The sequence below is a fragment of the Oncorhynchus keta genome, chromosome 8, assembly GCF_023373465.1.
Source record: "Oncorhynchus keta strain PuntledgeMale-10-30-2019 chromosome 8, Oket_V2, whole genome shotgun sequence".
NCBI lineage: Eukaryota > Metazoa > Chordata > Actinopteri > Salmoniformes > Salmonidae > Oncorhynchus > Oncorhynchus keta.
Window position 1 is genome coordinate 8370095 of NC_068428.1, and position 16387 is coordinate 8386481.

Sequence of the window (16387 nt, forward strand, 5' to 3'; positions counted from 1 at the left end):
GGTTTTGTGTGTACATTGATGAGGGGGAAAAAACATTTAGAGGAAGGCTATAACCTTGCCCATATTGATACGGATGAAAGATGGTATTACAGGAAATTTAACTTCTTGGTGACAGGGGGTCAGTATTGAGTAGCTTGGATGAATAAGGTGCCCAGAGTAAACTGCCTGCTACTCTGTCCCAGATGCTAATATATGCATATTATGCATATTATTATTAATAAACTGTTTTGGATAAAACTGTTTGAATGATGTCTGTGAGTATAACAGAACTCGTATGGCAGGTGAAAACCTGAGACAAATCCAACCAGGAAGTGGGAAATCTGAGGTTTGTAGTTTCATTTAAGTGATTGCCTATCCAATATACTGTGTCTATACTGTGTCTACTTCCCGAGGCGTACAGCAGATGTCAACAGTCTTTAGAAAGTGCTTTGAGGCTTCTATTGTGGAAGGGTGTCGAATAAGAGCTGTTTCAACAAGTGGACTAGGCTGAGGCCAATCAGTTGTTTACTGCGCGGTCACGCGTGCGCACCGTTCCTTCTTTTCCCTCTGTAATGAATACGCTATTGTCCGGTTGGAATATTATTGAAGATTAATTATAAAAAGACCCTAAGGATTGATTGTAAACATCGTTTGACATGTTTCTACAAACTGTAATGGAACTCTTTTGACTTTTCGTCTGGATTTTGCGCTCGCACATTGTGCCTTTGGAATAGTGAACTAAACGCGCAAACAAAACGGATGTATTTGGACATAAATATGGACGTAATCAAACAAAACAAACATTTCTTGTGGAAGTGGGAGTCCTGGGAGTGCATTCCGACGAAGATCAGCAAAGGTAAATTAAGATTTATAATGCTATTTATGACTTTTTTTGACTCCACAATTTGTCGGGTAACTGTATGGCTTGCTTTTGTGGTTGAACCTGTTCTCAGATTATTGAATATTGTGCTTTTGTTGTAAAGCTTTTTTGCAATCTGACACAGTGGTTGTATTAAGAACAAGTTTATCTTTAATTCTATGTAAAACATGTATCTTTCATCAAAGTTTATCTGGATGTTTTGGAGGCATTTCTGAACATGGCGCTAATGTAAACTGAGATTTTTGGATATAAAAATGAACTTGATCGAACAAAACATACATGTATTGTGTAACATTGAGTCCTGGGAGTTTCATCTGATGAAGATCGTCAAAGGTGTGTAATCATTTTATCTATATTTCTGCTTTTTGTGACACCTCTCTTTGGTCGGAAAATGTCTGAATGCTTTCTGTTACTAGTTTCTGACCTAACATAATGATATGTTCTGCTTTCGCCGAAAAGCCTTTTTGAAATCGGACACTGTGGTTGGATTAACAAGAAGTGTATCTTTAAAATGTTGTAAAATGCTTGTATAGTTGAGGAATTGTAATTATGTCATTTCTGTTGTTTTGAATTTGGCGCCCTGCAATTTCACTGGCTGTTGGCTGTTGGCAAGCGTCCCGAACCATCCCAGAGAGGTTAACAGACTGTTGTTGGACCTAAAAGTCTTCAAGCTGTTTTTAAGGAGAAAGAGAATAATGTGGCCTTTAAGGTGGATAGCAAAAAAAATAACTGGTGGAAGGTGAGTGGGAAGGGAATAATATACATTAAAAACAATTACAAAAGTTAAGGCTGGGAATGGGGCTTGTGTTTTTGTCCAAATCACTGTCTTAAATTAAGGTGCTGTTGCAAGTATCAAGTAAGACTATTTTGAAAGTGCTAGGACTGTGTTTATATAATGTCCTGAAGAGGTGCTTTCAGCAGAACATTGACAGCGCATCAATTGTCTGAAATATGTCAATTTCGTTAAGTAAACAACTGTCGGATAAACAACTGCAAATCCCTTTAATTTCCTATCAGATTTTTTTAGAACTGTCTTTCAGTTATGGTTTGCACATTTCTTAAACATTGTTATAACTGTAAAGATAACTTTGTATTTGTCTTGGTATTTATTCTGATAAGAGAAAAGGAAGACTGTGAAAATGAATAAATCATGTCAATATTGATAGTTTGTTACTTGTAAAATATAATATAGGCCTATGAATATATGAAATGTGTATACAAATTCATCACACCACTCAAAAGACTGGTAAATAATTTAATTGCAAAAGGGTATTTTAAAAATATTTCTACAAGAATGCATTTTTTTAATCAATTTGTTGTTTTGTCTGCACCATCATTAAATATATCTGAATGCTTTCAAAGAGGAACAAAATAACTGCAAATCTCAAAGGTTTCTTCCTTTTCCTCTCACTATACATACACAACACTTGTAAACATCTCACTTTTTTCGATATGTATTTGGAAATCGAAGAGAAGACAGGCATATTAAGTGAGTTTGTTTAATTTTTGTATATATATTTATATAAAACAGAGACAGATGAAGAAAAACATTTCTGAAAAATATTCTACCGGAAGATGTTAGGGGTTAAAAGTCGTGGGTTTAGATGGGGTGGCGTGTGGAAGGATTAGGGGGTAGGTAGAGGAATGTGAGGCGAGTGTTAACTCCGTATACTTTCAGAGAGATGGGGTGATTGGCACAGAGAGAGATACTGTGTCTACCATAAATGTATTGTGTGCGGACTGGATTGGTTCAGTAGAAAATTACAATACTATCACCTATATCCACACACACACACACACACACACACACACACACACACACACACACACACACACACACACACACACACACACACACACACACACACACACACACACACACACACTCCATTCAAATGTCAGCGCTAAGCAGAGATACTGGTCTGTAAGATATGATTACAAAAACACAGAATGATGAACAATTGTCAACTCTTGACAATTCAAGGTCCTAAGTATGAAACATCCGTTAGGAACAGTGTGAAAAATCTATTTGTTCCAACAATATGTTCAGAGTTGATGTGCAAAGCATTTAATCATTTTAAGATATGTGGCTGCAGCATCAGAGCTCATCACTCATTCAGCTTTTTTTCCCCCCAAAGCAAAACCAAGACCTAGCACAGCATGTGCAACAAATCAATAGTTCAACCTAGCGCTGAGCTGCCATTTTTCATGAATGGGCATGTCAAACATCTGATTGTATTCAGCCTTCTCCATTGTTCACATTCATCATCCGAGTTCTATTAAGTCAATGTCCTAGCTGATGTAGAATTTCTACCTCACCTCACGTTGAGAGCATTATTGTTGTTATCACTATCATTATCGTACAGTGCAACTTTTTCGGGTTAGTAAGCCCTTACATGGGACTCGTTGAACTGGAAATGCCTCTATTTTAAAAGAAGATTAAATTAAATCAAAATAAGGAACACATTTTTGCATAATATCCTTGATGCTTCAGAGGTTTCAAAAGAAAGTCTAAAAGAGTAATATGGCAAGACTTGATGCACGGTAGACAACAGAAACTGTCTGGAAAAGAATCGGTGGTTGACCAGCACTGCAAATACCACCCTGCCTAATACAGGTGGTTCATCCCATCCCTCAGCCCCCATCCCCTCTCCCCTCCTACTATAACACTGATGGTACGGTCCTAGGGGATGCAGCTGCTATCATTTACAATGAGCGCTCCAGATTGCTGCCTGTCTCCAGGCCAAGGTTGTTGGTCCCCGCACTGTACTAATCAGGCAGAGCCGCAGAGCCTAGACAGAATGATTGCAGCCTGAACAGGAAATAAATACAGATAATCATAGGCCGTCCATCCGTATGTCTGCGCTGGACTGTGAATGTATCCCTCGGAGCAGCAGATTGGCCACTGCATTAATCAGTCTGACAAACCGGGTCCAAGGGGCCACTTCTCTGAAAAAAGTGGTCTAGGGCCCAATCACGGAGGTGCACACACGCTGAGCCCCTTGACGGAGCTCCGTCTACAGACCCATCGGTTTAAGAATGGTCTCTGTCACAGAGCTATGCAGTGGGGGTAACGGACAATATCGAGATGTACAAGCACACTTTTCAATAAAATCTCCATCGACCATTGGGTGTGTCAACTGTGTCAGGAAGTTTCATTTGCATAAAGGTGCATGGAAGACAACTACTGACAAGTTCACATGGCTACACAATATAATCTTCTTTACAGATGATTGAGAGAAGGAATGGTACAGCTAAAGATCCAGTCTTGGCGGTCACCAATACAATTTGACCTGAAACACAAGCTCAATATACCCACTAACACACGGAAACATACACTTGAAAGGAGAGGGAGGTTGTTGGTGCAGAGTGGATACCCCTCATGGTCTAACCACCGTTTACCCCTTGAAATGCTAAAATCATTGCAGCTGTCCCTAACTTCTCCCTTCCTCACATTCTCTCTCTCTCATTCTATTCGTCTTCAATCCCTCGCTATCTGCTCATTTCACTCAGAATCAAACGACATCTCACAACAACACTTTCCCAGTTTCTCAAATAGCATTTTGTTTTCATGTTATTTATCTTATTTTTTGTTACAAAACATTACAGGCTGTTTAGAACAACAACAAAAATACATTATCCAATTTTATATGCACATTTTTATAATAATCAATAATTTGCCGAATCCTCTTGGGTCTTTTCGTTTCCTCTTGATTGTTCTTTAGAATAAGTCCACAGTTCGAATGGCCTCTTGTCCAAGTGGGGAGAAAAATAAATACACTGGGTGGAAGTATAGAAATTTAGCTAAAGTTTTAGATACATTATTTATCCAGGTATTAGTAAAAAGAAAGTTACGGTGTCTTTCGTGGTTGCCCTTAGTTTTTGTACGATGCATATATATTTCCAAATGTTTGGATTTCAATAAAAAAATGTTAACAGTTGTCCACAGAATATAGTGTAATTGTTTCCGATATATTTGTTGCTTCTTGTCACTGTTCAGTTCATGCGTTAATTCTCCATGGTGGTGATGTAGCTGAAGCTGTATTGTACAGTATTTTGTTACACTCATACATTCGCATACACACAAACACACATACATACTCACGCACAAACACAAGCACACACAAAAGGCTGGTCGGTCTTTGTATTGAGTTGCCACAGTCCTCGCCTAGCTCCTCCCTCCTCCATCACACAAAGCGTCCAACAGGAGTACTTAGCTCTGACCAGCCATCTTGAAACACAAATCTCCTCAAAGTGATGGAACAGAAAAACATAAATGGAAGGCTGATGTAAACAAATTAACAGCAATTCTTATAGTAAGAAAAACACAATTGATGACACAAAATGAACCAATGGTCCCAAACTTTGAGAACATCCTGAGTGTGAGTTCCCCCAGGTTTTAGAAAAAGGTTGGTTCCATACCTGGTTAAGCCAAACTAATGTGGCCAGCTCCAGCAGCTCTCATTTGACCTCTGTGACCCTCTGATTTGCCCTCTTCCTCCAACGTACTTCTTAGGCATGTGCCCTTGTACATAATAATACACCTTCAATATGAAGATGGGGAATAACACACACACCAACAAGAAAACAATTTCTATCGTTTTCATTTATCATCTTGGTGTCCAAACACTTTTTTTGTGTGCAAACGCTCGTTCACGTTTCCTGCTTTTTGAAACACTTTATACTCCGTGTTCATCCTTTTACAACTGTAATGTTCGTCAGGGGGCTTTCGACAGATGTTGGGGTAGGGTCAAGGTTCAAGGAGATAGATTTTCACAGGAGGAAGACTAAGTTCAGGATACAAGAGGTGGGAGGGGAGGGTTTAAGTCCTGGCCAACCTCACAAACACACACGCACGCATGCAAACATCACCCCACACTGAAACAAGTGAGGCACGCATGGGTTATGGGTTCTCTGTCTTGTCTATAGACATTTGTTTTTTACAAAATAATCCCGTTTAAAGTCTTATCGAATGGAAAAACATTGGACTAATAATGTGGAACACAGAAACATAAAACGTTGGCGTGGAAGAAAAATAAGATAAACACAAGTTCGAGGCACTGCAAGCCAGTTTTGTTCTCGTCTGATTGGCAGAGATGGTCAGGCAGCTAGGGTTTCCTATTGGCTCTCTCTCTGGCACAGTTCCTCCCCATTCTGTCTGTCTGTTGGTCCATCTCAGACCTGGACAGGCAGTGTTTGGTTCATCTGTAGTCTCATGTCCTGAATGCTGCCTAGAATCTTCTTCTGGTGGCCGGCCAATGTCACTCCTATCCGAAGAAGGTCTCTGAGAAGAGAGAGAGAGAGAGAGAGAGAGAGAGAGAGAGAGAGAGAGAGAGAGAGAGGTCAGGCATAAACAAAAATAGGTCTACTTGAACCCAAATAATTTTTCTGGTCAGGAAAACATTGGGCCCTAGACAGGGAGTCCTAAGCACGCCTTTCCTACTCACTTCTCAGTATTTGGTATTCAGACACGTAACGCGCTCTACAGGTGTGGCTACCTTGCACGATCTGAATAAATGTAATTCAACCTGCTGAAAACCCTCACACTTGCTGGCCAACAGATTTTTCTTGTGGAGTTTTCATTCAATAGGCACCCCTTTAAATACGCTGTAGCTTTAAGTTAGAATTTTTTTAGACAGACTAGAATATATTAATTAAGAGAATGGGTTAAATATTGGCTCTCTCTCAGGGGTGCGTGCTCAGTCCCCTCCTGTACTCCCTGTTCACTCATGACTGCAAGGCCAGGCACGACTCCAACACCATCTTTAAATTTACAGATGACACAACAGTGGTAGGCCTGATCACCGACAACGACGAGACAGCCTATAGGGAGGAAGTCAGAGACCTGGCCAGGACAACAACCTCTCCCTCAACGTGATCAAGACAAAGGAGATGATTGTGGATTACAGGAAAAAGAGGACCGAGCACACCCCCATTCTCATCGATGGGGCTGCAGTGGAGCAGGTTGAGAGCTTCAAGTTCCTTGGTGTCCACATCACCAACAAACTAACATGGTCCAAGCACACCAAGACCGTTGTGAAGAGGGCACAACAAAACCTATTCCCCCTCAGGAGACTGAAAAGATTTGGCATGGGTCCTTAGACCCTCAAAAGATTCTACAGCTGCACCATCGAGAGCATTGGTTGCATCACTGCCTGGTATGGCAACTGCTCGGCCTCTGACCACAAGGCACTACGAACAGCCTAGTACATCAAGCTTCTATCCAGGACCTCTATACCAGGCAGTGTTAGAGGAAAGCCCAAAAAAATGTCAAAGACTCCAGCCACCCTAGTCATAGACTGTTCTCTCTGCTACCGCACGGCAAGCAGTACCGGAGCACCAAGTCTAGGTCCAAGAGGCTTCTAAACAGCCATAAGACTCCTGAACATCTAGTCAATGGCTACCCAGGCTATTTGCAGAGCGCCCCCCCTCTCACCCCTTCTTTACACCACTGCTACTTTTTGTTTTCATCTATGCATAGTCACTTTAATAACTCTACCTACATGTACATCCTACCTAAAATAACCAGTGCCCCCCGCACATTGAATCTGTACTGGTACCTCCCTGTATATAGTCTCGCTATTGTTATTTTACTGCTGCTCTTTAATTACTTGTTACTTTTATCTCTTATTCTTATCTGTATTTTTTAAAACTGCATTGTTGGTTAGGGGCTCATAAGTAAGCATTTCACTGTTAGGTGAACCTGTTGTATTTGGCGCATGTCACTAATCAAATTTGATTTGATGTGAAAATATATCCATATTCATCTCCTTTATGAATGAAAGAAAGGATACAATTAATTCTGAAATTGCCACATTCAGTTTTTCAACGCATGGTAATGTTGGAAGTTTTGTGTACATACATTGCCTTCAGAAAGTACTCACACCATTTCCTTTTTCCTCATTTTGTTGTGTTACAGCCTGAACATAAAATTGATTAAATTGAGTTTTTGTATTTCTGGTCTACACACAATACCCCATAATGTCAAAATGGAATTATGTTTTTAGACATTTTTACAAATTAAGTAAGAATGAAAAGTAGAGAACCAATAAGTATTCAACCCGGCAAGCCTAAATAAATTCCGAAGTTAAAAAAAGCTTAACATTTCACATAATAACCTGCAAGGACTCACTCCATATGCAATAATAATGTTTAACATGATTACTTAGTCTCTTTACCCCACAGATAATTGTATCTATAAGGTCCCTCAGTTGAGACAGTGAATTTTAACCACATATTCAACCACAAAAGACCAGGGAGTTTTTTCCAATGCCTCACAAAGAAGGGCACATATTGGGGAAAAGTCCAAAATAAAAAATAAAACGTTTTTAAAAAAGGTTAAAAAAGCAGACATTGAATATCCCTTTGAGCATGGGTGAAGTTATTAATTACACTTTGGATGGTGTATCAACACACCCAGTCACTACAGAGATACAGGCACCCTTTCTAACTCAGTTGCACATTGATTTGGTACTGGTACTCCCTGTAAATAGCACAATTTTTGTGCATTTAATTCTATTCCATCTTGTGTTACTATTTTGTATTAAAGGTTTTACTCTACATTGTTGGGAAGGGGCTCGTAAGCATTTCATCTGCAAAATGTAGGGAGTTATTCGGCATGTGACAAACACAATTTGATTTGCCGGTGAAGAAGGAAACTACTCAGGGATTTCACCATGGTGACTTTTAAAACAGTTAAAGAGTTTAATGGCTGTGATAGGAGAAAACGGAGGATGAATCATCAACATTGTAGTTACTCCACAATACTAATCTAAATGACAGAGTGAAAAGAAGGAAGCCTGTACAGAATAAAAAATACTCTAAAACATGCATTTTTTCCTTTATTTAACTAGGCAATGCAGTTAAGAACAATTTCTTATTTTCAATGACAGCCTAGGACCAGTGGCAGAAGGACAGATTTGTTCCTCTGGGATATGAACTTGCAACCTTTTGGTTACTAGTCCAATGCTCTAACCACTAGGCTAGCCTGCCGCGTCCTGTTTGCAATAAGGGACTAAAGTAAAACTGGGGAAAAAATGTGGCAAAGACATGAACTTTATGTCCTGAATAATAAGTGTTATATTTGGGCAAATCCAACACATCACAAAGTACCACTCTTCATATTTTCAAGCACGGTGGTGGCTGCATCATGTTATGGGAATGCTTGTCATCGGCAACATCTAGGGAGTTCTTTAGGATAAAAATAAATGGAATAGAGCTAAGCACAGGCAACATCCTAGAGGAAAACCTGGTTGTCAGCTTTCCAACAGACACTGGGAGGCAAATTCACCTTTCAGCTGGCTAATAACCTACATCATGAGGCACAATATATACACTGGAGTTGCTTACCAAGATGACATTGAATGTTCGTGAGTGGGGGGTGATCATTGTCTAGCAACAACCAACTTGACAGAGCTTGAATACATGTTTTAATAATTGTACAGTCCAGATGACTTACCTAGAAAGACTCAAAGCTGTAATTGCTGCCTAAAATGTATTGACTCAGTGGTGTAAATACTTATGTAAATGAGATATGTATTGGAAATGAAATACAGAAATATGACATTTCCAAAAACATGTGTGTAAATATAATTTTTTTAAATCAATTTTTCATCCAGGTTTTAACATAACATGTGGAATAAGTCAAGGGGTATGAATTCTTTCTGAAGCCACTGTAGAAATATAATAGGGAGATTTGTAAGTCGCTCTGGATAAGAGCGTCTGCTAAATGACTTAAATGTAAAATGTAAATGTAAATATTGTACAATAGTAGGCTATACCCTTGTCTATTGCCTGGACTAACCATGGATCTGTGTGATGACACGCCCAAGTATTGCGCCATGCATCAGGTTCAAACGTTTGCATCTTGGTCTGCGTTCCACCCCATAATGATTTAATTAGTGACGTGTTGACAGAGGAAGAAAATTAAGGTAAACAAAACAATGTAATTAAATGGAATGATGCTATAGGCTATACCGACAGTAACTAACAGTAAATTGGCAGTTTAATACATGTGGTTATTAGACCTAATGACGGTCGATACTGACAGTGGCTAATATTTAACATGATAGAAATAGGAGACAGAGAACATCGGGGTAGCCATTCATTTAAACATTCAAGAATGCCCATCCCTGCAAGTTAAAAGGGAGTACAATTTAAATTCAGTGTAATGGCATAGCATTTCATAAACTTTACTGTGGGAAAGTTGATATGCTTAAGTTTGCTGCCATATGACTGGTTTCACATTTGTCTCCAGAGATTATAATGTAAAATAGATATAGAGCAAATGTCATTTATATTTACAATTCCTTTATCCAAACGGATTACTCATTTACCAAGCTCTTATCAAAAGCTATTATCAAGTTGCAGTGCTTGGAGAATGCTGTTATTTATATCGGAAAAAAAGTTAAGTAGATGTTTTTTCCACTTGGAACAGTTAGGTTCGCAAGAATGTATTCATGGTTTACTCACTCGTAATGGTGGTGGAATTATTAGGGAATAAAGTCAATGTCAGAATACGGCATATCTGTATACGCACCTCCGCCACACCTTCATTTATTTGACCCCCCCATAGGGCATTACATGGACTACGATTTGGTCCTGCTGTACATACCTACACGTACACTACGGTCACAAGATGCAGGCCTCCTTATTCTCCCTAGAATTTCTAAGCAAACAGCTGGAGGCAGGGCTTTTTATGGAATGGTCTGCCTATCCATGTGAGAGACGCAGACTCGATCTCAACCTTTAAGTCTTTACTGAAGACTCGTCTCTTCAGTAGGTCCTATGATTGAGTGTAGTCGGGCCCAGGGGTGTGAAGGGGAATGGAAAGGCACTGGAGTGAAAGGCACTGGAGGGGCTCTGAGCCCTAGGACCATGCCTCAGGACTACCTGGCCTGATGGCTCCTGGTGGTCCCCAGTCCACCTGGTTGTGCTGCTTCTCTAACTCAAATGCTATGGTACCCTGACATGTTCACCGGATGTGCTACCTTGTCACGGACCTGCTGTTTTCGTCTCTCACTCCTCTCTCTCCCTCTACCGCACCCGCTGTCTCGACCTCTAAATGCTCGACTATGAAAAACCAACTGACATTTGCTCCTGAGGTGCCGTCCTGCTGCACCCTCTACAACCACTTTGACTATTATTATTTGACCGTGCTGGTTATCTATGAATGTTTGAACATCTTGAAGAATGATCTGGCCTTAATGACCATGTACTACCTCCACCCGGGGTATATGATCACCCCTCAGAGCCTGATTCCTCTCCAAGTTTCTTCCTAGGCTCCTGCCTTTCTAAGGAGTTTTTCCTAGCTACCATGCTTCTACATCTCCAGTGCTTGCTGTGTGGGGTTTTAGGCTGGGTTTCTGTATCAGCACTTTGTGACATCTGCTGATAAATACATTTGATTGATTACATTTGATTGACATATGCCAGTAGGTTTAAATGAGAAAAAATACAGTTTGCCCTTGTGGAAACAGTTGAAGACCGCAGTTATTTGTGTACACCAATAAAATGGCTTCCTTGTGTAACAGTATAGCTTCTGTCCCTCTCCTCGCCCCTACCTGGGCATGAACCAGGGGCCTTCTGCACACATAGACAACAGCCACCCTCGAAGCATCGTTACCCATCGCTCCACAAAAGCCACGGCCCTCGCAGAGCAAGGGGAACAACTACGTCAAGGGCTCAGAGCGTGTGACGTCACCAATTGAAACGCAATTAGCGCGCACCCCACTAACCATTTCACATCGGTTACACTCACCCCCCTTTTGACCTCCTCCTTTTCTGCAGCAACCGGTCAACAGCATCAATGTAACAGTATAGCTTTCGTCCATCTCCTTGCCCCTACCTGGGCTCAAACCAGGGACCCACTGCACACATCAACAGCTGCCTCCCACGAAGCATTGCTGCCCATCGCCGCGGCCCTTGCGGAGCAAGGGGAACAACTACTTCAAGGTCGAAGAGCAAGTTACGTCACCGATTGAAACGCTATTAGCGCGCACCGCGCTAACTAGCTAGCCATTTCACATCGGTTACACTTGAGTCATGTCAACAAAATGGTGACACTCCTCAGTGCACTGATACCTGGGCCAGATGTAAAATACTTCAATATCCTGGCAGGTGGACGAGAGGAGGAATATAGTAATTGGGAAAGGAGGTTAATATTTTAACAGTGCTTTATGCCACTGTGGGCCAGCTGGGGCTTTTCACGTGACTAAAACCAATCTGCCAGCCAGCCAGCCAAACAACCTGTCAGTCGAGAAAACAAGTTAGTTATTGAGAAAACCAAGCGATTGAGGAAGTCAGTCATGGAACATTCTGTCAGTAGCCAATCGGTTATTTCTGCAACAGACTGTAAGTCAGTGTGTCAACTAGTCGGTGATCGAGAAAATAAAATAAGTGACTAATTATGTCAGTCAAAGAACAATCAGTTAGTAGCCAATGACATTCATGTAACAGACTAGACTGCCAGTCAGTGAGTCAACTGGTAGGTCATTTGATGGCGATTCGTCTAGTCTTACACAGTCAGTTAGATGACAAAGCTGTCTTGAAAGACAAGACTGTAAAGAGAACAGTAATCCATCCTTTCAATCAATCAATCTCATAGCAGTCACCTAGGTTGACTTGTCTTTTAACAGTTTCTCAAACTGTCTTCATAGTTCAAAAGAGAACAGAGAGAGTTCACGACGAAATGCGGGAAGCAATGGGGGAAATATGAAAATGACACCCACACAGCAGCCCTATTAAAGAATGGCAGCTATGAAAAAAGCTGTAGCACCTGTTTGGAGGCAGTCAGTTAGACGGTGTAATCTAATCGTCTCAGCGGTGTTAGTTTAACACTAAGGCCTCATGTACTGGATTGTTAGGAATAATATCACAAGGACTCTCTTTTCCGCTCTTTTGTTTGTTTTTCCCTTGCCGATAACGAAGGAGAGCGCAAACCACGGTCGGTATCTGGGGGAACGATTAGCAAACCACGAGGGCCCAGCGCCTGTCTGGATCCTCTCCGTTCACACAGACAAAGACACACATAAATTCAACCTTGTACACCGACACCATGCCCTTTGCAAGTCTGCATGTCTCTGTTGTCCTCTGCATTTGCACACAGACAAATACACACACACACACACACACACACACACACACACACACACACACACACACTGCATACTACCTCTTCTATTACTTTTACTACGTATTTTGGACTTGAGACTTTTATTGTTATTATTTATGTTGAAGGAGCTAGCACATAAGCATTTAGCTGAACCTTTTGTACCTGCTGTAAAGTGTGTACACGACGAATAAAATCTAATTTTATTTTGATTTGACACAAACGATTTTTCCTAAATGAAATCAATTGTGTTTTTGTTTCCATTGCAATCCCTCATCACTCCAGCAACAGAGGATAAAATGATCATAAATGCAAGCCATTAGAGGAATTACCTGCCATTAAGAGCAGGAGAGAGCCACTGTGCAGCACACTTGTCGGCCTGCCAAATTGAAACAAATCCCCTATTATCCACCTAACGAGGATGATATATTGATCATTATTATCATAATTATTTTATTTGATCACAACTGGCCCCGTTTCCATGACTTCTATGACACACATTTCCTGTTATATAAATAACGTGCCAAGCTGGCTCTGATTTTCATTAGGCCCCAAATGAGAGAAAATGGACTGAAACAGGGAGGGACTACCAGGACTTGTCCAATGATAAACGTTCCTTTTCATTTCGCGTAGCAAAACCTTTTAACATTTTGTTTCCTAATGAACACGACCCAGTTCTGTGTCAACTCTAGGTTATTATTGCTGGAAGGGAAGGTGTCGTGAGGTAACGTGCAATATGGAGGAAGAGTGTATGTAGTGTCCTTCAAGTCTCTCCAGGATGAGGGAGAAGTGCTTTTTCTCTTATTGTGTTTTCACTTCAGGGTCAATTAGTGTTTGTGGACCCTTATCCCGAATGGTCTCTCACTAGTTGTACAACTGACTAGATATCCCCCTTTTCCTTTCCTTTCCAATCACATACAATGATAACAGTAACAACTGCAGCCACCATTATTCCCAAAGCGACTCAATTTGTAGTGTTACTAACTCTGAAGAACAACGCTGTCCTGGTTCATAGTGTACAACCTGTGTGAGAACTGAGCCTCTGTGAGTGAATATTTAAATGAAATTTGAATGTCTTCAGTCATGTAGATTTCAAGGGCCATGCTCTCATTGGCACCCTAAGGATGTCTACTCACGTAGACATCATGTCTACAATGAGGCCGTTTTAAGTTGGAGACTTTTTTCTCCCTCACCAACTTCAAACATCTGCTATCTGAGCAGCTAACCGATTGCTGCAGCTGTACATAGTCTATTGGTAAATAGCCCACCCAATTTTACCTACCTCATCCCCATACTGTTTTTATTTATTTACTGTTCTGCTCTTTTGCACACCAATATCTCTACCTGTACATGACCATCTGATCATTTATCACTCCAGTGTTAATCTGCAAAATTGTAATTATTCGCCTAACTCCTCATGCCTTTTGCACACAATGTATATAGACTCTCTTTTTTTCTACTGTGTTATTGACTTTGATTGTTTACTCCATGTGTAACTCTGTGTTGTCTGTTCACACTGCTATGCTTTATCTTGGCCAGGTCGCAGTTGCAAATGAGAACTTGTTTTCAACTAGCCTACCTGGTTAAATAAAGGTGAAATAAAAAAAATAAAAAATAGCCAGCTAATACTATAAACATCAATGCGCCTGCTCAGGAAGCTAGTGTTTCATCACTGTCAGTTAATAAAATGTTGAATTATGTTTTGGCAAGATTGCCTCATTTCAAGTTAGCTGCAGGCTTAAATTAACATTAAATCATATGATTTAATAGAAACCCAAATAAAAGCATGTAGATAAATATGTTTGTGTCATTTATGCTAGAATGGTGGTTCAAAAATGGCAGCTACACAGGCATATTAGCCAATAAATATGGCGTAGCCTACTAGGGCTATCCCTGACAAAAACAAATCTTGGTCGACCGATAGTCATCCTATTCTTTTGACAAATTTAAACGTATTTTTCCATATATAGACAGAAACCCTATGTGTTTGAATAAAACCAACTACATATGCACTGAGCTTGTCTGACTATTTTCATCTCCGGATGAAAAGCATGCCCAAAGTAAACTGCCTGTTACTCAGGCCCAGAAGCTAGGATATGAATATTGGATAGAAAACACTCTAAAGTTTCCAAAACTGTTAAAATAATGTCTGTGATTATAACATAACTGATATGGCAGGCGAAAACCTGAGAAGAATCCATCCAGGAAATGGGATTTTTTTATGTTTGTAGTTTTCCATTGACTGCCTACACAGTATCCAATGACTTAGGAATCATATTCCACTTCCTATGGCTTCCACTAGATGTCAACAGTCTTTAGAAATTGTATTCTGAAAAATGAGGGAGTAAGACCACTCTGAGTCAGTCGATAGTGGAAAGTCCCCAGATCTGTTTGCTGCGTGCGACCTTAGAGAGCACCTTTCTTGTTTTTCTTTTGTCCGGTTGAAATATTATTGATTATTATGACTAAAAACAACCTGAGGTTTGATTATAAACATCGTTTGACATGTTTTTACGAACTTTACTGATATTATTTGGATTTTTCATCTGGCTGTTGTGACTGCCTTTGAGCCAATGGATTACTGAACAAAACACACCAACAAAACAGAGGTTTTGGATATAAAGAGGGACTTTATCGAACAAAACAAACATTTATTGGGTAACTGGGAGTCTTGTGAGTGCAACCATATGAAGATCATCAAAGGTAAGTGATTAATTTTATCGCTATTTCTGACTTTAGTTAGTTTGTAATGTTTTGTGAGCTGGGCACTGTCCTCAGATAATCGCATGGTATGCTTTCGCCGTAAAGCCTTTTTGAAATCTGACACAACAGTTGGATTAACACGAATTTAATCTTTAAGCCAATGTATAACACTTGAATGTTTTATGAGTATTTCTGTTTTTGAATTTGGCACTCTGCAATTTCACCGGATGTTGGCCAGGTGGGACGGTAGCGTCCCATATACCCTAGAGAGGTTAACCACACTGATTAAATCATTAAGAAAAACGAATGACTCAAGAAAGAGCCCAATGGGCACACTGTGTTTAAGAAAATTACAGTGAGTGCCTGTGTGACTGGCGCAAGTGGTCTCGCTCTCCTCCCTACTGCAGCTGAAAGGCACCACAGCACAGCAAGTGTTAATTGCGCTGTTCGTGCTGAAGCTGTGACATCACTTCAGCCATGTAGTTTCTCAAATGTTTCTGTTTGAAAAGTTCTGTAACCGAAATCTCTAATTTGTTAAGGAAAAACATTCCCTATTCCCTCAACCCCATTCCCTCTTCCCTCAGCTCTCTTTATGTGAAACATGTAAGCATCACATGCGACCAATAGCCTATCATAATCACTTCAATAAATTGGTTATAACAAACTCCGAACACAGTCATGTTGACAGCAAAATGGATGCGGAGGAGGTGAAAAAG

General features: G+C 40.4%; 1 protein-coding gene across 10 annotated transcripts in view; it reads right to left on the reverse strand.

Annotated features, from left to right (window-relative positions):
* Positions 1-2100: 2100 nt before the first annotated feature.
* The window catches only part of LOC118386766 (ephrin type-B receptor 3-like), a 105189-nt gene continuing 90902 nt past the window's right edge, over positions 2101-16387 (reverse strand). For all 10 annotated transcript variants that reach the window (XM_035774569.2, XM_035774568.2, XM_035774565.2 and 7 more), the window contains one exon: positions 2101-6143. In XM_035774569.2, the coding sequence (XP_035630462.1) occupies positions 6035-6143 (109 nt within the window). In that variant the 3' untranslated portion in view covers positions 2101-6034. The remainder of the gene's footprint in view (positions 6144-16387) is intronic.